At 38.2% G+C, this 25,644-nt stretch overlaps 1 protein-coding gene and 1 long non-coding RNA gene across 12 annotated transcripts in view; one reads left to right on the top strand and one right to left on the bottom strand.

Moving 5' to 3' along the window:
* The first annotated feature begins 3,652 nt into the window (after positions 1-3,652).
* Positions 3,653-25,644, top strand: part of LOC125328372 — a 185,467-nt gene continuing 163,475 nt past the window's right edge. Inside the window, exon 1 of the long non-coding RNA XR_007204685.1 lies at positions 3,653-3,735. This is a non-coding gene — a long non-coding RNA (uncharacterized LOC125328372). The remainder of the gene's footprint in view (positions 3,736-25,644) is intronic.
* The window catches only part of B3GALT1 (beta-1,3-galactosyltransferase 1), a 187,289-nt gene continuing 175,465 nt past the window's right edge, over positions 13,821-25,644 (bottom strand). For 7 of the 11 annotated variants that reach the window (XM_048308908.1, XM_048308913.1, XM_048308909.1 and 4 more), the window contains 3 exons: positions 25,431-25,503; positions 19,224-19,262; positions 13,821-18,647 (listed from right to left, as the gene is read on the bottom strand). In XM_048308908.1, coding sequence (XP_048164865.1) covers positions 17,438-18,418 — 981 coding nt within the window. In that variant the 5' untranslated portion in view covers positions 18,419-18,647; positions 19,224-19,262; positions 25,431-25,503 and the 3' untranslated portion in view covers positions 13,821-17,437. Of the gene's footprint in view, positions 18,648-19,223; positions 19,263-21,834; positions 21,925-23,244; positions 23,432-25,430; positions 25,504-25,644 lie in introns of all 11 variants that reach the window. The other 4 variants (XM_048308917.1, XM_048308919.1, XM_048308916.1 and 1 more) reach the window with 3 other exon arrangements.

The following is a 25,644-nucleotide window of genomic DNA, read 5'->3' on the forward strand; positions in this document are numbered from 1 at the left end:
TTGGGGCTGCAGGAGGTATCTAAATAAAGAATGTAATGCTTTAACTGATGCAGTCAGCAGTATTGTACCAAGATAAAGTGGTAACAGTTGTTGCTTACTTGTGGTCTGATGCAGAAACACGGTGATGCTTTCTGTGATTCAGTGAGGCAGCAAATTTTTGTGGCGCTGTTACTTACCACAGCTGTGTTGGGTTTTAAAACTTTTTTCTTGTTGTTCTTACTGCTAAGATATTGTGGATAAATGCAATGTGAGCAAAATGAATTTTTTAAAAGGTAGAAAGAAAGGGTAATTAAAGCTTTAGTGTGTTAAAATGAAGTTTATAAGTAGGTTATACTCTCAGTACATACAGGTTAAAAAAAGCTGAAAATATATAGTAGATTGCAGTAGAAAACAGTGAGCAAGCTATGATAGAAGTAAATGCCAAATGTAATAGTTTGCTTCCTTTATATTATATACACATCCTCTGTTGAATAATAAGGGAGAAATCTAGCAGCTATTCATTTGTTCACATTTATGTGAACAGTGTTAAGGAGCTGGGTAAAGTTCTTATATGTGTGACATGACTTGATCCAAAATAGTTGTGGTGCTGATGTAGCTAGCTACAGCACCTGCCTTGTTTGAAAGAAAAGGTCTCTAATTAGTGAGGTGAAGCTGGAACAGGTGAGCTACCATATAGCTGTCTCTAACGCCAGGAAAATAGGGCTTAATTAGATGCTGCTAAAAATAAAATCATCTGTATGATGATTATATGCCAGTGCCTGCATCTGGGCACTTGCAGGTTCTGTGGGCTGATTAATGTCAGTGTCCATGGAGCCAGCCATGCCAGCTTGCTGTGCTTTAGCTTGCTGAAAGTAGCTCTGTGGACTGAGATGAAAGTCAGTCAAAACACAGTTCTGCATTTATTAGTTTCAAAGTGTTAGGATGAATATAAACATAGAATTTAGCTCAGCACAGAACCGGGTCTGGAGACTAACTGCATGTGTAAAGGAGTGGGAGAGAAGGGACATTTCCAGCCTTTTATCTCGTGGGACTCCAGCGTGGGCGTTAGGCCAGGAAAGCTGTTTCCTATGCTGGCAACATATGCTTTTTGTGCCAAGAGAACAGGAGCACACATCTCTTTCTTCTGACAAGTGCTGACCTCAGATATTCCCATCAACATGTACAGAGTTGTGCATTCAAACTGCAGTTCAGCTAGCTAGGTAAGTATCTTTGTTTTCTAAAATGTTATCTATGTACTATCACAATTTCCTCTATTGCCCTAGAACACACTTTGTGAGTGGGAGTGGAAGGGGGGGAGCAGGGAAATAAGTCAGGAAACATAATTGAATTTTCTCTTGCCTGTGTTCTCTCCTGATGTGAAAGATGTGTGCCTTTTCACATAGCTTGGTCCAATGTCATATCTCCAATTTTGGAGCTTTGAGAGCAGTCCTATGAAATTTGATTGTGAGGCATCCCTTCAAAATGTTTTTAAACACTGTTATTTCTCTAAGAGGGAATGCTGTGTGCCTCCCCCTCATGCTTTTCGTTAATCAGAGATTTGTTTTCCTTTTCACCACCTACCTCTGCATAATGATGTTGGATGGTGAGATTGGCCTGTGCCTGAAATCAATTAGCTCTGATGAGTAATCTGACACAGACCTAAAACACTGCTAATTGAGTGCATTGAAAATGCTGATTTCTGTTTAGCAGGGAGCAGAGGATGTTGTCGCCTGTTCCCACCTTATCCTCCCTCATTTTACCAAAGCAGCAAAAAAAAAAAAAAGACCTTGTTGATAAGAAATAGCAGTTGGTCTATTTTTTTCTCTGAATCAATTGTGATAGAACTTTATTCAGTCAATTGTTTTTGGTTTTTCTGCTGCATCAAGTGGGCAGCCTTTCTGCTCTCTTGTAATGTACTCATGCATGTGCATGCACAAAGAATGCTAATTATTTTAAAATGAGAAGTTGGAAAAGCATCAGGAACCTACATCTTTGAGTTCCTTGTGCATGAGCTCTGCTAATGAACAGCTAGGTTTACTCAAACCACAAAAACTCCAACAAAGTCTGGTTTCCTTGCATTTATTGCACAGTGGCCCAGCTGATGAAATATCCAGGCATGTTAGTTGAGCATTGTGACATTTTAGTTATTAATTTTCCCTCAATGACTAAGAGTAACATTGCAGTGTACATAAAAATGTGGTTTTATAGCCGTTTTATGATTTAGATTGATGCTCATCAAGCTGCTTTCATAGTTGTGTTCATCTGAGACGTTGAATCAAACTCAGTAGTTGTGAAGTTGTCTGCTGCTAATAACATTCAGAATAGGGGCAGTGGTGGCTCAGTGAGCAATTACAGGGATATGGAAGAGTATGTGGTAAGAAGGAGAAATACAGTTTTGACTGCATAAACCAATAGGGAGGCAATCTTGTCCTTTTTGGGACATGCATATTTTGCCATCTAATTTTCAAGTGTGAATTTGAAAGGCTGTGCTTGTTTATTGTCTCAGTAGGGTGTAGAAAATCACTTATGCAAGTGGATGTGTTTATGTAGAGGAACAGCTATACAAAATAGAATTGGAGTAGGTGGGAAATACATGCCTTTACTCAATTTTTCCCCATAGGTACACTTTTAAAAATTAGTAAAAACCAGCTATCTTTCAAATAGGGAGATTTTAAAATTTATTTATTCTTATGGAAAGAAACCAAATTGTTACCTGGTTCTTTTTCATCCATTTAATAATTCAGAATCATTGGGGAAAGATGCTGCTCATGAATAAGAATGCTGGGGTTTTTTAGATTTATTTTGAACAAAAAGGCTTTTTGAGTTGTATCATGTTTACTCTGTAGACCCCATCGATCCAGCTTTCTTTCCTTTGAGGACAATTGAGTTATGACATCTCAAAATGTATAGGAATGTGTGATTATTTGTACAATTGTCTTTTCACCTAAAAAGCAGTGTGCATAGCTGTTTATTATCAACAGGAAATGATAAATAATGAAGCAGAAGAACCAGAGAGCGTCTAGAGGGTTTGAGTAGGTGGACTTTGTGCTACTTATGTCCTATGAAAATAAATCAATAGGAAAAAAGATTTAACCTCACAGTAGTAGAACTGCTGTGTTCTGGAAGACAGACTGTATTGCATCTCTTCAAGGTAGAGGCCTGTATTTCTGCCTGCATCTCTGTTTTTGAAAGATTGGAATTGGTTTTATGAAGCATTCTGGTATTTGGGGATGGGCGGTGGGTAAACACCAAATTGTGTGCCCCAACCCCCACATACTGTACCTGTGATGTTTTGTAATGTAAAGGGCAAGGAAAGCTTTTGAAGACTGTTACCTTAACCTGCTGGTATTTGTATTAAAGTTGCTGAAAGTTTGCTTTTTTTGTTCTGGCAAATGAATATCTTTTGCCAGTGCCCTGCATTGCACTAGTACACTATTATTGACCAAGAAAGAACAAAGTAAAAATCAAATGGTCAGCAAACAAGAGTTTTTCAGAACAAGGCAGGTGTGGGTATAAATGCTTCCTCTTCTCCTAGGCTTCCCTGTGGTTTAATCGGTCCTGCTTCCCATTGCTCCTCTCATGTGCTGTCTGGTGGGAGGAGGCTCTTGTGCCATGGTGTGGCAGCCAGGTCCCAGCCTCGCCGAGTCTGCTCATTGCTCTCGCAGTGAGAATTGAGCTGAGGCCTTTGGGCTCTGAATGTGCCCGAGCAAGAAGTTAGCAGTGTTCCATTCTGATGTGAAAAGTACCTTCCTAGAGGTAAATCTACTGTGCCTTTTTTGCGGGACTTTGTACTTTGTCTAAGTACAAAGAAATATATTTTATGGTTTTCAAGGTTGCTTCCTAGGTTGCAGAGATCTTATAGCATAAGCTGAGAGCTGCAGCTTTCTGACAGTGCTAGATGGGCAATTTGTGAAATTAGATAGAATTCCTAACCATTTTTTTCAGCTCTGTGGGAAGGTTTTTGTGAAGTAAGTGTTTGCATTGAGGAAAAGTCGAATAGTTACCTGGCTGAGGTTGTTAAACCTGAAACTGTCCCCATCATCTCATAGAATCAGCTAAGAATCCTGTTGCATTCAGGATCTTTTTCTTTCTCTCTTTCTTCTCTCTCCTTGTTAGATCACCTCTGATTAAAGCAAAGCACTGGAGCATTTACTCTATGTTATGAGAAATAGGAAGAGGGTGGAGAAATCCACCTAGAATTAGAACAGAGAATCCAGGGGGAAGGACCATTATTGAAATCTTGGCCCCATGAATTAATAATACTTCACAACAGCTTCAGTGGGACTAAAATTTCACTCCCAATCTGTGTTGATTATGAGCTCCTCAGCTTACTCCTGGGGCTGTAAAATGGAAAAGGATCCAGTAGTGATTAAAGAGTAGGTATGATTTGAATGGAAGATGATTACTAAAATCTCTCTGAAGTCTTCTACCCTGCTTGTGCTGCAAGCTTTTCCTATTTATAATAGCATAGCAGAGCTATCCAAGCAGAAAATGACACCAGACAGAAGGAATTTCCTGATTGTCTCTGATTAGGTTCAGTGCTAACCTTGTAAATTTGCCTGTCAGATGAGGCATGGCCAAGTCACCCATAAACCTGATGTTTTGCAAAAGATGGAAAGGGTGAGGAAACTCCTGCACTTGTGTATTGCTTGATACTTTTTTTTTTTTTCCTCCAAAAGGATTTTTGTAAAGATTAATCTAGGCTCTTGCATGAGAGCTACTGAGCTACTATTTAGTGTTACATAAATTACTCATTTTAAAATGCTGTGTGCTCATGGATTTCTATGTATTTGTGGATTTATAAGGCCAACAAAGGTCTGAATCTCTGAGGTCTGTCCTGTTTGGAGGTAGTGTAGCTTGGATTGATCTGTGGAAATCAAAGCAGGGCTGTGTTTAAGCAAATGAGCGTTACTCTTTCCTCTTTTTTATCATCTTCATATTCTGTTGTGAGCTTAGTTGAGCTTTTTCATAGCCAAAGATTTTAATTTTTAATAAAGTAATTGTAGATGAAGTCTTACAGTAAAGCTAAATGTATTTAAATCCAAATAGGGATTGTTGGGGGGGACTGTTATGTTTGCATATGCCCTATAAAATGTTTAGGCAACGTAAAGAGTTTGTGCTAAAAGTAACAGTACTTCAGTAACTTTAATATTCTTTCCCTTTTCTGGTATAAGCTGAAGCCCTAAAAATACCCTTTGGAAGAGTACTCCAGTAACCTTGTGTCATACCAAATTGGTGTCAGTTTAAACTGAAAACAGCTGTTGGATACAAACAATTACAGCAAAGTAAATCAAACATTCTGTTTCAGTTCAGGAGAGTCAACAGGTGTGTTAGATGTGTGTCTTTAGTGTAAGGAAAAGCGACAGTGTTTTACTTGCCATGAAATTGGCATTTTGAAAATGTTTGGTACCGTTTTGGTTTATCGAGGGATACGCTTTGACGTACAGAAACATGCAGATAATATGGTCTCAGACTGATTTGAGGCAAAGTGTGTTCTTTAGCCTACGTTTAAATTTTGACTGGGTAATAATTGTAAAAGGCCTGTTTTATTGCATAAGTGAGGGATTGGTGGGGCTAACACCAGTATACCTCCTTTTGTATTTATTTATGTTAATTACTGCCAAGGCAATGCATAGAAGAAATTATTTATACCATAATGTTTTGTAGCAACTACTTTTATTTTGGTTTTTTGCAGCTTTTGTAAGCCTTCTCCAGAGCTGGTCCAGCTGGGTCTGCTCTGCTTTCTGGAGGTGGTTGAGGTCTTGCACTGAAGGTGACCCAGAGGCCGCCTGGCAGGGCTGATCCTCTCTCTCTGCTGTGGGGCATTAGTTGCTGTGGATCGCAGAGCTTTGTGTGTACAGAGTGCAGGTGTGAGGAGCATGGATGGACCTCCAGAACATTGCCTGGGTGCAGTCTTGCTGCTCAGCCTGTTCTTGTTATTTATTCAAAGAGGAGAGCAGAAAATTCTGTGGAGCAGGGTGGCAAGTGCAGTGTTGCCAGTAGATACAGGGTATTTTGTTACCTCCTAGCTTATATTTAGACTGTAAGTGCCTGAGAGCAAGTACCTGGGCTCTGGTTCTCTCACCCTGCACCAGCACATTTCTCTTGTACAACTCTTTATTTTCACTCAGTGGTTACAGCACTCACTTTGTAGAGAGGTACATGACTGTAAAAACCTCAGGGTGAGGACGAAGATCCTGATAAAAGTATTTAATACTTCCTCGAGGAAGCACACCTTTTTGTGCTGCTCTTGCTTGTTTATATGCTGTCCTTGCTTCCTATCTAGAAAGTACATGGCAGCAATTTCCTAAACAAACAAAACTCTACTACTTCATGTACGAATTTAATAAGTGACATTTGATTTTTCCAAAAATCACATCAGTAATTGTTCAGCTCTCCACAGTATTTCTTTTTCTGTCCCAATCTATAGGTACATAAAACTGTTGTGAACCTTGCAGTTCACAAAATACTTTGTTTTCTTTTTCCTCTGTTCTGAAATGTTATTTTTTACAAGCAGATTTATCTTTTTGTCTGGGTTCCAGCATCACAGTACTTGAATGAGCACTTGAGAGAAATGTAAGGCATTGGGCCCCTTGTTGAGTTTCCCTAGCCCTCCCTTGCCTTTGCTTTTCCATGGACATCCTGCTGTCTAATAAGGAAGTCTCTGGGACCCACAGATGTGTTGTGTGTGGTTCATGCAGAGGTCTATGTGCAGACTCTTTTCAGAACTTAAAACTACTCTTCCTTGGAAACTGCTCCTTCTAGAAAACCATTTCAGAGCTTGCTCGCAGCTTTACATGATTTAGTTCTTGATGGTCAGCTCTGGAGCCCAAGGTGCAGCTGCATTACATGTTGAGCAATTCCTATATGTTCTGTACAACAAACACCCCCAGGAGTTTAGTTTAGTTACTCCAGCAGCCATTTGTGGTTTTAAAGCTACCACTGTAACTGTGAAAAAATCTAGCAGGGCTTTGATACCTGAAGAGTTATGTGGTGGAAAAACCTAAACCCGTTCTGTAGCTGTAAACCTGACTGGTTCTCTCTCACAATATCGAGCTTTTGGTATGTCTGTGCTGTGTTTTTCTTTGATTGACCTCTGAACTTGCGTTTTTCTTACTAGACCTCAGTTCTGTTTGTCTGTCAACACAAATTAAGCTAATGGAGCATTACTAATGCTTGACAAAATAAATCTATGCAATTTACAATTTGTTACTATTTTTAAAGGCATTTGAAAAAAAAAACCAAAACCATTTAAACCCCGTACATGCTCAGATCTCAATGAGAACCTTTCAAAAGCTTCTGTTGGAGACAAATGTGCTTGCATGTTAACACTAGCTAATATAAATAGGTAACAAACTGTGAAAATTAGGTCTTCTACTGCTTATCTAACAATGATCACAGTCCTTATCTTAGTCACAAAAGAAATCTCTTAATTCTGAAAGCAGTGTTTTATACTTAAATGCAAACTTATTGCCTTCTCGAGAGGTGGTTTGTTCTTGTAGAACTGAATCATATTACTGTCTGAATTTATGGTAAGTTAACACTAAGATTATTTGTATATAATGTGGAGATATTGGCAAATCTAGGAACAAGGATATAAATGCACTTTGCAAGATACAAAATGGTACCTATATAAATTCCATTGTAACAATCAGGCAGGTGAAGCTAAGTTATTGGTGTAGGCCATTTACATTACTTCTTTCTGTTGTGGATGTTCTTTCAAGCTAGCATGGAAGAAGTTTTTCTGGAAAAAAAAAATGAAGTAAGCTTTAGTAATTTTACCTATTGGTGACTTATTACTTGAGGAAATGTAATGTGGTTTATGGTTAAATTAGGTCTGTTATAATTTAAATTTGATATATCAAACATGTAATTTTGGCCTAAGTGCAGTGAACTGAATTTATTGGAAAGGATGTTGGAAAAACTTGTGGGAAGAAGACAGAGTGTGTACTACTCCTCTTGAAAACACTGCTTTTCATCAAGGTGTGGGTCCTGATATGATTAAAACTACAGTTTCACAAATATGTACTTTCAGAACTGTTAAGATAAATCTGTTGACAATCTTTTGATGTGTTCTAGGCAGCTGAAAATCGCACAGATGATGTTGCCTCACCCGTTGTGAATTATTGCTTAAAGCAAATACACGTCCTGGCATTACAGCAAACGGAGAATAAACGTGCAAATTAGAAGCACTGGTGTACGTGAAATTTCAGAATATGTTTATTTTTCTAAAGCTTTGTTATCTGACATAGGCTTCAGAGAAATTAGTATTTTTGTTATCCGTAGTGTATCGCTTCCACTAAAATTTCTGCAGTTCCCAAATTTTTTGTGTCTAGTCCTTGTATATAAGGCTCCTTTGTTTCTTCTCCTGTCTGGAGTTTCTTCACCTGTGGGTGGTGATGATGTGATGTTCTTTTTGCTTCCTATCATAGAATGGTGTGGGTTGCAAGGGACCTTTAAAAGGTCATCTAGTCCAACCCCCTGCAAGGTGCAGTAACACAGAACCATAGACTAGTTTGGATTGGAAGGGACCTTTAAAGGTCTTCTGGTCCAACACTCAGTCTTGATTAGATCAGGTTTTCTTGCTCTCAAACAACAGCACAACTAGTAAAAGTAATAGCTGGGAAAGGGCAGTGGTGTTTGCCCTAATCTCTCCTCATGAGCTGTCACCTATCCTCCCAGTACTTGCTGAGGAAAAAGCAAATGTTTCTCATTTTATTTCTTTATTTCATATTGCCAGCCAGCCATGTGCATGCAAGTACAATTTTCCAGATGCAATTTTTTCTGGTTTTTCTTTTAAAAGTTTGCATTACATTAAGCATTTTTTTCCACCTAAACAAAATGCAGCTTTGCAGAAATTGTGATGCATTAAAAAAATAATAAATTGTTAGGTGCTATTGAAATGAAAGGCATAGAAAAGAAAAGAATTAAGTTATTGATGATCAGAGGTGGAAAGGGAAAACATGGTCACGTGGTAGTATTAACACTGACAATTCATATGATTTTTAGTTTACTTACTGTTAGTCTGTCCCAGCATTCAAATAAAACATAATGTACTCTTCTGAAGCGGTGTATCTCTGGTGTTCAGCAGAAGGTAAGAGTGCAAGCTTGTTTCCAATGACATTTCCAGCACAGCAATTTCAAAACCATGAAAAAAAATTATAAGCATTTCATTTTAAATGTTCAGGAAATAGATGATTTATCACAAATGAGGTACATTTGTCTGCTAAAGGTTCACTCTCCTTACTCTCCTTAGTTCCTAGAAATCCTAAAATGTAACACTTTGGGCCACCATCATCTTTTCTCCAAAGTAAAATGTGCTCTTTCCCAGTGTAAACTTTATGCCAAAGTGTAACCAAAGATCCTGCAAGGTTTTTGCCTGGTTGTACTAGAAAGCTTTCCTACTACTGCTACTACAGAGTTTGTTTGGCTGTCTAATACAGGTGTACTTTTCTGTGGTACTTAACAGGCTAGACATTTTTCTACTTGTTGCCTTTAGGGGATTTTGGAAATTCTTGGAGTTCAAGACAAGAAGCAACATCTGGAGCTTAAACCTTAAATTGACTAGAGTAGAGGCCTAGATACTTCAAAAGCTATTACCTGTGCTTGTGGAACTTCTTCCCCATGTCTCATGTTTCGGGAAATGACTTTGTCCTAAAGAAGGGTGACAGTAATCATCCCGCACTAGATAAATTGCACACAACTAGTGGGGTTTTTTGGGGAAAAGTAGGGGTAACCCACTTACATTTACTTAGTCTGATCATTCCTCTAGGCATATGGCTGGATATATTGTCTCCAACATTCACCTGTCTCTGAGGTACAATTACGCATCATTATCTATCATGTTAAGCACATTGTCTTGTGTGAATGGTGGGCTTTTTTGATCTTGTTTATGCACTGATAAAACAAACATCCAGTAACTGTTTTGTCAAATACTGACTTGCAAGGCTCGGTTTATTTTCCGATAGGTACTACATGTTCAAAGTCCTTTTTAATGGAATCTGTGAACCATTGTGTAATTTATTGCACCAATTAACACAAGCCAATACCTTTGCAAATAATTAAATCAGTTTAAAAATGTTGCAAAACTCACCCATCTGTTTGAAGTAACAGCTAAATTGCAGTATAATACAAATTAAAATGTGTATTTCCATACCCTCTACTTCTGTGACAGCACCTGCACTGTGTGCATGTGTGTTCCCCTATTAAAAATGTGCTTTTAATTACATGCTGTATATATTCTTTGTTCTAGCCCATTAGTTTTATCCCCTTGTGTAGAAATGCTGAATCCAAGAAAAAAGGCAGTAAATAATACTGCCTTTTAATGACCAATTACAGCAGCCTATCATCAACCTTGGCATCAACTGCTTTACTAGTTCAAAGTACAGATATGCTTAGAATAAAACGGTGCTTGGGAAGTACAGTAAGCCTCATCCGTACGGGATACCACTCTCCAGAGGCAGCAATACTTCATTTCATAACCCATCCTGCCAAAGTGATGGTAAACATTATATAAAGCCTCGGTGCACCTTGAAGAGTTTGTCCTGAATGCTCTGGACCTTTTTGTGGCGTTTGTGAGGGGAAATGGTGTTCTATGTAAAACTCATTAACTGCATGCTTTTAAAGACTAGGGCTATGTGCAGACAGCTGTTGAGGAATACTCAGGTGCAGGTAACTGGCTTGAAGCTGCAGATTGAGCTCTGGGTGGGAGAGAAGAGGCCGTGAGCTGCCAGCTCTGCATGACAAAGGGCAGGAGGGCGGTGCTGCCGGCCGGGGATGGACACGGGCACACTGCGGGAGCTGAGACTTTCCTGCGCTGGCGCTTGAGGGGATCAAAGCCCAGGGGTTCTTTTGTTGAGGGACGCTCCTCGGAGGCACCAGCTTGAGCCGTTTCTGCGTTACCCCGGTCCCAGCTGTGGAAGTGTGGCCTTGGGAGTGCGACCGCCAGAGCCTCGGGCATGGGCAGACTGGGAAGTTTCCCTTGCAACACCTCCCATGTCTATAGCTGCTGTAGCCCTGTAGACTTACTGTCTGTTCCAGATGCTAGCAGAAGTTCATTTTCTGCTTTGTATGTGATAGTAGTAAGATAAGCTGTCCTGTGTGGTGAAACTAATCCAATAATGCAGTTCTTGATACCTCAGACAGCGACAGAGAAAAGTACTGCTGTGTTCAGGCTTCATGCAAATACTCTTGTAATAGATTCAATACCAGATGTCTGACTATTAGGAAGATATGAGGAGAGTGGAGGCAACACAGAGAGCAGAAGCAGCTAAAAAGGTTAAAACATTGAAATTGTGGGATAAAGTATACTTGATTAAGTGGGAGTTAAAGGGAAACATGAAAAAATGCTGTTTTAAATTCTGATGAACTACCCAACGTTATGCGAGGAAAGTAGAAGGAGTAAGGGAAAAAAAGCCAATCTTAGACTTGTGATAATGATCTCTGCAGGCAGAGGCAAGATGAAAGATGATAGATCTTTTGTTTCCATATACCTAAAAGAGGCAATATCAAAGAAAAGATTCTTGAAGGAACTACTTCAAGTGCTACTTGTGCCCTGAAACTTGCTGAATGCAGTTTGCCAGGTATGAGACAGTGTAGGACTGTAAACTCTTCACAAAAACACTGGGTTCTTATTTTTGTGGCTGGTGGGAATGGTTACTTCTTTTAGATGGGAGAACGCTGAACTATGTAAAATCACATAAGGAAAATGGGAAGAGTGATGGAAATAACAGGGAAATGTACCAGACTGAAGCAGATTAAAAGTACAGAAGAACAGAGTGAAGCTAAGTGATTTTTGTAAATCAAGGAAAAGGCTTGTAATGATGCTGTAGGGTGCTCTCTGCTTCCCGCCTTGCTTTTACTGCTGTCCTAAGGTACCTAGAGATCCCATTTCTCTTTGAAGAAAGAGGTCATGTTAGAAAATAGGCCAGAGAAAGGAGCTCTTAAAGAAAAAAGGGATGCTTGATAGATGCGGATATGGTAGCTGTTAGCCAGCACACTTCAAGTTTGGGGTATTTGCTTCCCCGAAATAAAAGTTGTCTGCATTACGAAATCACTGCACTTAATTCTGTCCAGCTTGTTATGTAATGCTGCCTTTGCAGAATAAGTGCTCAAGGATAAATCTTGCATGGCAAATAAATGCCTCTTGCTCTTGGCTCTTTCAGGTGAGGCAGAGATATAATGTAGTCAGCTAATATGCAGACCTAGCAGAAAAATAGATTTTTTTCCTGTGTTAGGCAAGTCATCAGAGGTGATATTTGACACAACTTAATTGCAGGTGTGGTTAAATAAATAAGGTACATTCTTTCTTTTTTTTCTCCTCAGATGACTCCTCTTCTGCCATTTCATAAATTCGTATCTTTAACAAGAGAAAAGGAAGCAGATGCTATTCAGTACAGTGTTCTGTGCCATACAGATCTCTTTTTTTGGTGTGTTTCTGCTTTAATAGGCCAGAGTCAGCAGTTTTAAGAAGGTTTTTTACATACTTTTTCACTTAGGGCAGTGCAAATTTCACTGGAAATCTATGACAATCAATTAAGTAAATGAGAAAATAGAATGCTTGAAATTAATAATCAAGCTACATGAAATCTACCCCCTACTAGTGCTAATATCTGTATATCTCCAAGCTGTCTATTAATTAAACACCATGTAAGTGTTGCAATTAGGCTGCTTCGGTGGAAACAAGGGAGATGAAAACGATTGGAGGGGTTTTACTGTATGTGAAACTCTTGGTTGGTTTAAGGCATCTCATTATAGTTTGTAAGGTTGCTGTGTTGCTGCAGACACTCCTGGGATGCCTGAGGACTCTGTTGCAGGCTTCAACTACTTCTGGAACAGGTGACCCAAAGGAAATACACTTTGGTATGCAAAAGCTACCTTTCTTTTCAGGGGTGGGTATTTTTCCCCCTCCATTTCATGAATGAATTTTGGGCATTGAGCTCTAAAGCCAGTGGAAAAGAGGTTAGATATTTTGTTCTATATAAGAAACTGCAAAAGGAAGAATGGAAAGAGGAATTTTTTCTCCCTAGTTCTTACAAGAAAAGGGACTTTTTCCTACTTTTGTGTTATTTTGTTTTGCGCTTTTATTTTGATATGAGGACCCTAAAGTTGCCAAGACCTTCCTGAGAGACAAAACAGTATTTTAATATTTTGTGTTAGGAGACAAATTGGGTTATCTGGGTGCATTCAGATTGTGATTCATCACCGATTTTCTGGTGCTTTTCTGCGGGGGGTGAAGCAAAAGGCTCTGTCAGGGTCAATGTGTCTATGAGAGACTGGGGAGGACCCCTTCCCTCTGTATGTGTGACCCTGGTGGTCACACAGCAACCTCAAACTTGTGGTTTTATGAGATGTGGGGTTTGGGGCATTTCTCCTTTTCTCCTGTGTGCAGCTTTTGGTGGCTGCAAGCCCACATGTTAAGACACCATGCAAGTAGCAGAAGAGCCATGCTGAGGGTGTCAAAAAGCTTTGCCACCTTAGAACGGCCAAACCTGGGTCTCATTGGCTGGGGATGCCAAAGCAGCTGAATAGGGCAGAGCAGAGGATGAACCCATCTATTATATTGCCTGACATTGCCATGACTGCATTAATATTACATCGTTGGCTTCAGATGAAGTAGTACACCTGATCTGTGTGGACATCAGCTTGATGAAGTTGTTGCACAAATGATGAATAAAAGTAATATTTTGTTTTGTTTATTTTTTTCAAATTTTTTTTAAAATCTGCTTTTACAGCACAATATTCTTCCTCATGAAAAATGAGCCAATTCACTGATACTGTGTTTTCAGGTAATACAGTTTACATTTCTAGAAAGAAGTGAAGAAGAAAACTTACAGGGCACCTTCAATTTTTCACTTGATTTTTATTATTATTTGACATTGATACAAAAAAATAGTATCTTGATTAGCAGCTTTGCTGGCAATCCCACAAAACTGTAAATAATACATTAATCTAAAAGAATGCACTCCTACAGACACTATAGATAAAACAATATATACAGTTTAGACAAATAAATACATAAGTACAGCCAGTCATATATAATGATACACCTAAAGTTCGGTTACTGTTGACAAGCTTTTCTAGTTAATTACACTCTTCATTTACAGATTGCCATTGCTGTCTACATTATAAAGACAAAAAAAATCTCAAAGAATCAAAATTGATACTTAACATTATTATTAGGAAATATGGAAAATGAACCTTGAGACTTCTGTTTAAATACTCTCATGGTTTTACCAAAAGAAAAAAGAAAAAACACTTTTGTGAAAAAATTCCTCCTAAAGAGAGGCACTTCCTCCCCAGCTGCTTCGCTTAATGTGCTTTGTTCATATGCATTTTGGAAACAAAATATGATTACAGTCACTTTTGAAGTGACTAGAAGCCAGCATGTATAACCAAGTTGTCATTTGTCCCATGCCCAATGAAACAAAATGACCTTTAAGTAATGTACATATTTTTTTGAGTAAAGGAAGTCTATTGAAAACATTTGTTTCTTAACAGTATCCCACATGGCACAAATACTACTGACTGGAAGGGACAGCTGTCCATATGAGTAGATGTATTGCTACCTTTCTATATCCAGGTTCCAATACTGAAATTTCTGAGCAAAGAGAAAACAATAAATCTAAGTGTAACGAGCTAGTGAAGTCTGATATCAGAAAACTAATAGAAGTAGAAAATTAGGCTTTTGTTGTGTTGTTTTCAATTCACTTGACAGCAAAAGAAAAAGTATCTTGTACATTCAAAAGTTAGGGCACACATGCTTAAGGCTCTTGAAACACTGGACAAATATAATGCCTCACTCAGCTCCATGCATAACAGAATGCTACATAGCAAGCAGACTTACACATATATACAGCTGAATACAGAAGAAAATGCCTTAGAAATATGTACATCAGTTTCAAGATGAACATTTACATTTCTGTTGAAGGTCTATCTATTTATAAATGGCAGGAAATACATTTTTTCAGATACTATTTTCAAGGTGTACCTTGCAATTATTAATGCAAGTCTACTTGTACTAGGAGAAATTCAAGGCTGCCATGCTACTTGAGCCCTGAGGTATCTGGATTGGGAGCCCTGCTGTCCTCCTGATTACTAACCAAAGGCCACAGAAGCATCAGCAGAAGTAAGGCAACCAAATCCATTTGCTTGTGATTCAGAACCCCCAAATTACTACACAGTGCAGAGGGATAGCAGAAGTGATTGCAGCCTGTGGGTTCAAATTACTACAAAGTGTGTTCTGGGTAGGATGGCATCTTGTGCTGTCTGATTTACCCAAGGGCTGGGCATGAATTTCACCCTCGTTTCCATTCATAAACAAGAATACTGTGGGACTTGTGTAATGAAATCTGAACTTCACCCAATCTGCATGTTATATATTCACGTACACAATTTTAGTTGTACCTTGGGAGTCCTGAGTTTGATAGGACATAGCAGCTTTAAGAAGGACTAGATTGACTAGCGAAGGATAACTCTTAATTACGCTGCAAGAGATTTAGTGTTTTTATAAAAATTACTGGGGTTTTGTTTTGGGTTATTTTTATTTATGAAGGGTACACAAGCTCCTGTTAACAGTAACTCCTAGGCTGCCTGTTGTGTAGCTTCACCTTTAGATCTGACATTGATTTGCTTGAGATGGCTCCTGCTCGTGACTTAGAGGCCAGGTACACTTTACCTTATTTACAAGTAATTTTTTTTGAAATGATAGTGCTGCATCTGTGAACAAGACTAACAATTTGCCATGAAACTGCAAACCTTTTAGGGTAGCATCTTCATTCCTCTGTTACTGTTGTAAAGTGCTGTGTACATCTATGGCAAAATCAGGTCAAAGTTTCCCTTTAAATTCTTCTTCAGTTAACTTCCGACAACTTTATACACATCCTGAATAACATACAGACTTAACAGTTTTGCATATGTTACATATAATGCCAGCTGCAATGAATGAGACTTTGTGTGTGCTGAGGATGGTGTGAGTAACCTACAGCTAATAATATATTTGGTGAGATTTGGTTTTTTGTAACTTGTGTGAGTTCTTCATTCCAAGTTGCTTGCTGAGCAGTATCATATTTCACCTCTTTGTTATAAGGTGGTACCAAATAGAGATGGCCTGAATTTATTGAAGAGTTTTCATAACATTTCATAAACATTCATATTCAAAATACATATAAGCACATTATGAAACTTGAATAAATCTTGTGGACTTGATTTCTGTTGCATGTCCAGGGGATCTCCTGAGTGGGGCCTCAGTGTGTGTTGACTGTGATGAGTAAACTGAGGGCTTTAAAAGGTTTTTAAGAAGGCTAGATTTTGGGGGATTTTAATAGGTTTTTCTTTAAAAGCCCTCTATTTTGCTGTGAAATGTGTACATAACTGTTATGTACTCTGTTGTCCAATCAACAGAAATTGATTGCATCCTTTTATTTGACTAAATTCTTTTTTTCTATGCCATTAAAAATCTGTTAGAATCTTGATCCTATATGTACTGCAGCAAAAAGTAAAGCTTCCCCTTAAAAAGCTGCTTTTGTGTTACTTGTTTTTAGGTAAATAGTGCACTGACTGATCTTGAAGAAATATGCTGCTTATTGACACTTTTTGCATTCAATATAATTATATATTGCTATGGAGAATCCATTGATACTAGTGAGAGACAGTGCCTTGCTTTGAAATGAAAAGTTAAGATATTCATGCTTTTCCCATATATTTTTAAGATAGTTTTTCATACATCTCTCCTGTCTTATTTCACCTACAGATTCTACTTCATTTTTAAATTGTGTTACATATTTTATGGGCTATTTTAGGAAGTGTAAAGAAATGGGTTATTCTGAAATAATTTAAAGAAATACTATTTTATGGATGAAAGTATATTTCAGTGTGTGGGTTTGTTTCTAAGGCCAATGAAACTTTGATGTTCTTACCTGTCTAAATTCTGCTATTACGCCATTAGGAAGCTATTTGGGAATTACATATGTACTGTAAAATACACATGTCAAAGTAGGTGTATAAGTTCAGTGCAAATGTATACTGCTTAATTTATTAACAATGCTCCAAATAGAGATGGTTGTAGGGCGTCAAAAAAAGAATAAAAGTATGTTTGTAATTCTTCATTTCTTAGAAGCCTGAGTCTTATCTCAGAGGCTGGGGTGTGAATTGTTAAGCAGCTCATAATAGTTTATTATTGTCCTTTTACACACAGATGCAAGAATGGATATGTGCAATAGATGATAATATACAAAATCTGAGATTTGACTCTAGATCCTTTCAGTTGGCATAATGTCCTTATGAAAAAGAGCCTGAAGTTTGTAAACCAGTAGTCAAAGCGAGAATGAAAAATCAGTCATTAAAAATCCTCTCACAGTTAATATCCCACAGTTTAACCTGTAAATCAGCAGATCACTTTGTCAAAAAATAACCAAACTCAACCAAAATTTAAAAAAAGGTATTTACATTTGTAAAAATCTTAACATCTGAGATGTTTCTTGCTGGACATGTCGTTCCAAATTCTGTGCATTTCTTCTGGTGTTATCTGGTGCACTGTGATCACCCTGCGGTACCTGCACAAGCTGTAGGCCATTTTCCAGTGATTGAAACCACTGTTTTGGAAGGGGTGAATGCCCAGCTTCCGAAGGCAGAGTCCAACGTACACATCTTCAAGATGAAGAAGTCTGGTATGAAGGGAGGTTTTATAAATCAGTTCTGCTACATCAGCTGAAAAAATGTAGCCAGTGCCTGAACAGAAGGGTGGGTAATTGCTGTCGGGATACAAATCTCTGGGCATGTACCACTTACTGCGAACATCCCTTATTGGTCCTCCATTTATAACATAACCAGTGAAGTACCTTCTCCTTGGCTTGGTGTTAGGTTTGAGCAGCTTATAAATAAGATTGTCCATATTTACAAAAATATCGCTGTCTGTCTTCATAACATACTTTGCTTTTGAACAAAATGTTGCTACCCACCTCATCCCCATCAATGTTTTCAGAGTGAGGTTATGGTAAGAGTCGATAAAATCCTCCACAATAATGTCATGAAAAATTTGGCTTTCTTGCTCTACCATTTGATTTAACACAGGATCTGCATTTTTTCCAAGAAGAAACAGTGTGGCAATTTTAATTCCTTTAAAGTTGTTTTCATCTCCCCATGTTTCTCGAATGGCTTGCCTTGCATCAAACTCTTTGTGAGTCGTACTGATAAGAATGACCAAGAACGGGGCGTTCTTCTCACATTTGTTGGGTTCATTGATAAGGAAGTCAAAGGAATGTGGATTTATAGGTCGAGTTCTTATGTTGCCAAAGGAAACGTTTTTTCTGGCTATGGATATGCTACTGACCTGTCTGTGGCCCGTGTAGGAAGAAGTAGGACGAGTTATACTTAAGTACCAAAGAGCGCTTGCCCAGCAAACTACTGTCAAAATGTATAAACATGAGACCTTTGAAGCCATTGTTCCTCTAGCTCTTCTATTTCATGTGATGAACAAATAGCCTTTGTACGGTGAGTGCACCTGTATCCTGGAGAGGCAGCATATTATTAATGAAACTTGAAAGTTCGATATAGAAAAGTAACTCTGTAATCATTCATGGATCTCAAATAGGAGCTATTAACCCTGATGGTACTCAGCTTTTCTTCTTTTACTAGCAGCAGCTTCCATTTCTTGGAATTTTCTGTTATTTCTGAAAAATATGAAGAAAAATTTTCCATTGCGAGATTATAAAAGCCTAGGGCAAGAAAAATGAGCTTATATATGGTTGGCCATTAATAAGCTAAGTGTCTTAATGCATTTCTCAGATATTCCTTTTTTTCTCATGAGGGATCAAAATGCATAATAGCATACTGGAATAGAGCAGCGTAACTGAGGTAATGCCTTTATAATTGGTAGTTTCTCGCAGATGGTTTTAAGTAAAAGAAAGAAAGTGTGCATAGCATGTTGACCATTTAGATAATTTTAAAGGTATATGAAAATAATTTTATGGTTTTGAGCATTTTCTTGCTTCCTAGAATTTCTTCTGGCCAGTCTTTCAAAATGTGCTATGGAACATTTTAAAATTATTTAAAGAGTGAAAAATAGTGTACTTTATTCTAGGATCGACAACATCTGTGGCAGCTATGCACCCAAAAACCTACAAATCTAATTTGGTCTAAATGTTAATGTCTTTCCTGCTAACAAGAACACACTTTGGTGGAAATCAGACAGAATGGAACTGACTGGGAAAGGTACAGAAGAGAGAGAGATATGTAAGCTGTCTTACCCATGTAAAGATCAGCACTCGAGTAGACTCCGTAAAACTCTAAAAATAAATTAACACAGTTCAGTTATACTTGTTGCCTTCCTTCTCCTCTCCCCCCAGACCAGTCTTTCAATGAGCAAACATCATTTGTGTACCATGAAAGATAAATCACCATGGCAGCCTAGTAATGGTGGCACTTCGCTGGCTGGTGTGCAGAGAGTTGCCTGCCTGGACAGGCAGGGTTCCTGCACTGGCAGCCCTATCCTGTGCTGTTCCAGTCTTGCCTCTAGCATCAGGTAGCTTTGAGACTTTCCTGGATCGAGGGCATGTGCCAGCCCTGAACCTTCCATTACTCTTAGCAAGTTTGCTGGGAACCAGTTTTGTTTATCATCATTTTGTGGATGAGACAAGCTGCCTCAAGCCTGCCAGCTCAGTGCTGACTCCTCCAAGGCACATCAGTAGCTGGAAGAGTGCCTGTAAGCTCCACCTTCCTGAGTTTTACTGTTGCATTACTTCAGAGCTAAAGGATAGTAGAAGCATGCAATAGAGGAGCTCTCTGCAAGAGTCTCTGAAATATTTAACATTTACTTTGGCTAGAACAAAATATGTATTCAGGTAAAAAATAGAAGCCCTGTCTTAGAAATGTCCTCTCTGATTTCACACCACCGACACGTTGCAGCCAGACGCCCCTCTAGGCAGGCAATCGGAGTGAAAGGACAGTTAGGTACCCTGTGTCATCATTTCACTCCGAGGCTTAAGAACAGCAGAGAAACAACCTGAACATTTGCTAAGTCTATACAGACTGTCATCTCCTCATAAAGTCTAAAAGCTAGTCTTCATTAATGCACTTTTAATTATTTAATGACCAGAACCCACCTACTGCTCTTCCCTTTCACAAAATAGGGTAATGTGAATTTTTTGCCTGTTTCAGAGCTTCATCACTTTTAATTGGTTTTGCCCTATAATTGGGGCAATTTAATGAGGTAGAGGTGGGCTGTGATCTCCTTCATTACTTGTCACAGGACTCAGGGTTTGTGATCTTTTCCTACCAAGCAGTAGCAGCAAATGTTTGGGAGCAGTGCATTTAAGTGAGACCTTTAATTGCTCCATAGGACTGCAGAACCCAATGATCTTGGCAGGGCAGACACATGTACATCCTTGTAAATAAATACAGTTGTGATAAATACATACACAGGTGCTACTGTAATGTCTGGAGAGGAGATGTATCATGCTTTATCAACCTGCTGTGATACAGTTCTGAGAAAGGCAAAACCCATCCCTGATCTGGTAAGTTGGTTTTGTTTCTGGCTTCACTGGGAAGCTCTGCTAATGCTCCCACTGGCAATGCCAGTGAGGAAAACCACCAAGTGCAAAAAGCCATAATGTAATGAAGACAAGAGTGTAAAGTCTAGAAAACTGTGTTAATAAAGAAAGAAGTACAGCAGTCATTGATTGGAGATGTAGAGTGAGAGATATGTAGGTCAGTGTGTTTAATGGACTCCAGCATTAAGGTCTCACAAATGAATGCAATATTCTGCATATGATGTATTATTTTAGGAAACTATATATCGCATTATCTAAAAGTGTATGATGTCCTACCTCTTTTCCCTCATAAGGGCAGGTGCATTAGTTACCATGAGCACTGTGCAGATATCTGAGGGAAAGGAAAATTGTAACCAATGCTTCTTACAAACTGCAAAATTACATAAAATAGCTTTTCAGTCCAGCAATGTCATGGCTGTGACATCCAATCTTGTGTGCTCTGAAAGGATTAGAAGCAATAAAAGCCTTACTCCATTTTGAAGAAACTTTTTGAGCTTTTGTAGGGAATTTTTTTCTCAGATATGAAATCTGTAGGTAACTATGTGGGATGAATGTTTCTTGTATTGGCCCCTGGATTGCTGTTTCCTGAAAAAGGTTTCTCTTTTTCTGTTGTGTACTTGGTGGTGGTTTTTTTTTTTTTTGTTTTTGTTTTTTTTTTTTTTTTTTGGTTTACTTTGCCTTTTAAAAAGAAAAATAAGAGTTGACACGGTGTGCTTTGGTTTGGAGTGTTTTACACCAACCCTGCAGAATTTTTGAGCAAAGTGTAGGTGAAGTGGTTAAGAGTGAGCTGGCTGTAGTTTTCTGATGAGTGAAATTTTAAATTTAATTATTTTTTGGGAAGATTGAGGGGAAAACCAAAACGAAAGCTCCCTCCTATTCCTCCTCACAGGAAGTCTCTCTGCTATTCCAGCTCTTGTGAGATGAAGATGTAAAAATTAAAGTTCATGTTCCTTCTTTACTTGAGCTTTTTGCTACACATGGGGAAGAGATTTGAAAGAAAACAGCGTAAGCAAAATTGGCAAATAGTGTAAATACAATACCAAATTAGCTGAGAAGTCTTGGTCTATAATTTAGGTGAGATTATTTTTGCCTCCAGGACCAATCTCTCTTCTGCTTTGTAGTATCACAGAGGGGGTTGGATAAGTAGCTATGTTGTGTATTTTTTTGGCCACAGGGCAAATGCTCCTACAAATTATTTCTGGTAACATTGGTCCTGCCCAGTAATTTCAGTAATGTTTAGCTTGCACGGACAAGAAAATACCTAGCTTGATTAGGCAGAGAAATATGAACTAAGCAGTGAAATACTTACTTAGTGATGTTTTAGCAGACAAGAATTTCAGAGGTTGCCAAATTCTATTATTAAAGATGATGCTAATTAATCAAGATCCTAAACAAGCACCTGCAACATAGGAATAATTCTAGGAATTTTGCAAAATTATTCACAGTATCAAAGTCTGTGACAGCAAACCTTTTTGTTGTCATATGTTGTGACCTGAAACAAATTTACAGCCTTGTGGGACTTGTATATCAAGGATGTGACTTAAAAGGAATGAAATCAGAGTCTAAAATTAATGTACTCAAATTGTAGTGAATTAAAAAATTTGTGTTAATTACTCATTTGGAAAAGAGGAGTAATAATGTATGTGAACTAAGATCACTATGATCAGAATAACAACTGAAAACACTTCAATGCCCATGTTACTTTACTTCCTTTAGCAGTTTGCCCAGAAGTTGTTCAGAATATTTTTAACGTCACCAGTAGTAAATATTTATTAGTAAAAACTCCCTTCAATATTTGTGTAGCAAATTAATTTATATATTGTATTTTAGTCCTGATAATGGATTCAGTATATCATCACTATAAGGATGACTTTTTTTTTCAGTTGTGCCATGATCTTCTTGAATTTGGTGTTGAAATTCAAAGACCTTCTAACCAGGAGCATATAGGATGTCACAGGGAGAGTGGAAAGCTTTTATCAGCTTTGGATTTTGCCTGTTGGAATAGACTTTATCACATTTGGGGGCAATTACACAGGCAAAGGAAGCTGTCACCTTCTTTCTTGTCTTCTTTGGAGTGAAAGAAAGCTTTCTAGCAGGGCAGTGGCAGTGTTTAAGCTCTTGGATCCTTGCTTATAGAATTGTTTTAATTCAATCTGTCCCTTTTTCTAACCTGATAGTCATTACTAGAAGTAATAAAAGGCTCAAGCATTGAGGATAGATGATTGCAAAAAGCAAATGTTCAGCACTGTGTTTCAGTACTGTGACACGAAGTTGTGGGCTTAATTGCACTATTCACAGCCCATGCTGTGCAAGCCGGAGAAGCCGCCCAGTCAGAGCACAGAAAGCTGTACTGTGTAACTTCTGTAAGTAATTGTCTTGATGAGGACTGTATTTGCAGCAAACCTTTTATGAGCTGACTGCACATCAAGAATAATCCTCCAGATAATGAGCACAGTTGAGAATCTTGTTAACTGTTCATGAGCAATTTTCAGGCAGACACCAAATGAGTTCAGCAAACGTTACTCATCATGGCAATATTTTGCCAATATTTTGGAATGCTGCTGTCTCTGCTGAGAGGCTGTTGATTTTTCTTTCAAGAAAGCCTGTCCTGTGTAAATGTAAATGTAAATTGCATTAAGGTATCTAGATCACAGTGGATACCCATGATAGAAACCACAGCTCTTGAAGCCTGGCTGGTTGTCACAATTGTAATCCATACCATGTCACTACTGCTGAGGGAGGTGCTGAGTGCAGGCAGTCAGGATGCTGAGTCCTGGGGATGATCCTGGGTGAGAAGCTGAGGGAGATCACAGCTGTTCATCCTGACACCCAGGAGTCTGTTATGCAGAGCACAACTGAGTCAAATTAACACTGTGCATCTCTGCCAAAATGTACCTTTTCCCTTCCTGGAAAAAACAAGGAATACAGCTGCTAAATTATTTAGTAAATGTAGCAAACTCCTCTCATTTTCCCTGAAGAGACGTTTTTGTAAGTTTTCTGTGATCATGGCTTTCATCTGTATATATACCAAGATGCTGAAATGTCTTCACCATTTATGAAGTCCTTAAATTACCTAAGGAAAAGTCTGTGATTATTACTGAATCTTGTTGAGAAGATAATTATATTGAACATTAAGAACACATCTACATGGAAATCTGGGGATCTGTTATGTTCTAGGCTGTATGTTTTCATAGTAATTTGTGGAGGAAATTCTGGACAGATGGCACAGGTAATTTAGCAGGAGATTGCAACCTCCTTTCTGGGAACTTCATTTAAGGTTTCTTAAATATTCTAAATGCTTTTTCTGCCTGGGTGTAATGGATCTGAAACCAAATCAGTTCTGCAAAGAAAGACCTTCTTCTCTATAGCATTGTGGAAAGTGGCTGGAACAGATGGAGAAGCCACAGGCTTGGGCTGAAGGGAGGAAAGTACAAGTATTCATTTCAGGTCCATGATTTTTAGAAAAATAAATTCTTCTATTCAGAGGGCTCATAGCTGTCATATGTTAAAAGAGGCTGTCTTCCCTTCTCTTCCCTCAAAGACAATGAGGACAAATATTTACTGAATAATTCCTTCTTCACAGACACATTGATGATAGGCTTTACCCTAGGCAGCACCTGAATGTGAAAGTAAGTATTTGCATAAGTGCAAATTTCATGCTAACAGTTCTCTTTTCGTGAATGCTGATTTGCACATAGTTTTTATTGCAGTTCATCATTAAATTGAATACTTGATCTCTGGAAATAAATGTGGTGTTTATAAATTATTTTTCAATATTTACTACCTGCTCCTAATGTGAACAAAAGGTAAAAATGTACTGTCTGTTAGGGAATTTTACCAAAAGCTTCTCTAGGGAAAATGAAAGTTATAGAATTTTCAGCAAATGTGCCTGTGCTACTGAAAGTTCCCTAATCCTTAAAGAGCTACTGTAGTCTTTTAAAAGTTGTCTACATGAAAGTAAATCTGCTTGAGTTACATTTCTGTATTTTCCACTTTAGATTTTTTCAATGAATCTATCTCTATAAAAACAGGATTATCTGTTTGTTTTCAAGATGTGCTGAAACAGCCTACATAAAACAACTAAACTACAATTTCATTGCTTGCTTTCTCATGTTTAAGAACAAATTACACAACTATTTTTTTCTCAGCAAAATAATTTACAAGTTAAAAAGTAAACAGTTTCCACCATGACTAAGCTGTCAAGTGCAATTTTCAATTGCAGACAATGAATCTGTTGAAAAAAGTACTTAGGAATATTTTGATTAACAAAACCACCAGATTTACCATGACTGAGGGGAATGGGATACATTACTTATTAGGAAATATGAGCTTGTCATGAAGGACATTATATAGAGATGGGATCTCACTGTTGGTTTGAGCAGCTTTTCTCTCTGGCTTGGTTTGTGCATCAGGAGCATTATAGCTATAACTTCCCCTTCAAGTTTTGCAGCTCAGGAAGTATTTTTTATGCTGAAATTTTCCCCCTGCTTCCTCTGAGCTAACCAGAAAAAAAAAAGTATTATTTTATAAAATATGATATTCACTTGACATTGAAATGGGATTTTATCCCATTTGGCACATTTCCAGTAGCCCTCTTACTGTTTTGGTTGTATTTTAAAACCGAGTCTCTCTGTCATGAGCATACAATGACTATGACCACTTAGTCACCAGTGGTATCACACAGCTGCTTCCATGTGGAAGGAGATGGAAGGACAGACCAGACAGACCCAAGGACTGTCTGTATGATGGATAGGTTTCTAAAGTTTTAGCAAATCAGCTATGCTTGGTCAGATACCAATCTAGAATGGTTATAAGCTAGATTTTACTCAACTCAAAATAATACTAGAACTTGAGACATGTCAGTCAGGTGTTGTCTTGCTGTAATGCTGATTGCAAGTGATTTACCTGGAGCCAGTTCATGGGAGTTTTGCTGCTGTCTTTAGTAGAAGGCGTTTTAAGCATATATCGTTTGCACTAACTAAAAGGGAGAGAAAAGAAATTAAAAACATAAAATGAAAGCACAGAATATTTTAAACCAGAAATCTTATTATTTTCTTTTTTTATCTTTTCTTTTAAATCACCCATGAGATGTCAAGGGCCAGATCTGTGCATTTTTCCC

The sequence above is a fragment of the Corvus hawaiiensis genome, chromosome 7 (assembly GCF_020740725.1).
Source record: "Corvus hawaiiensis isolate bCorHaw1 chromosome 7, bCorHaw1.pri.cur, whole genome shotgun sequence".
NCBI classification, from domain to species: domain Eukaryota; kingdom Metazoa; phylum Chordata; class Aves; order Passeriformes; family Corvidae; genus Corvus; species Corvus hawaiiensis.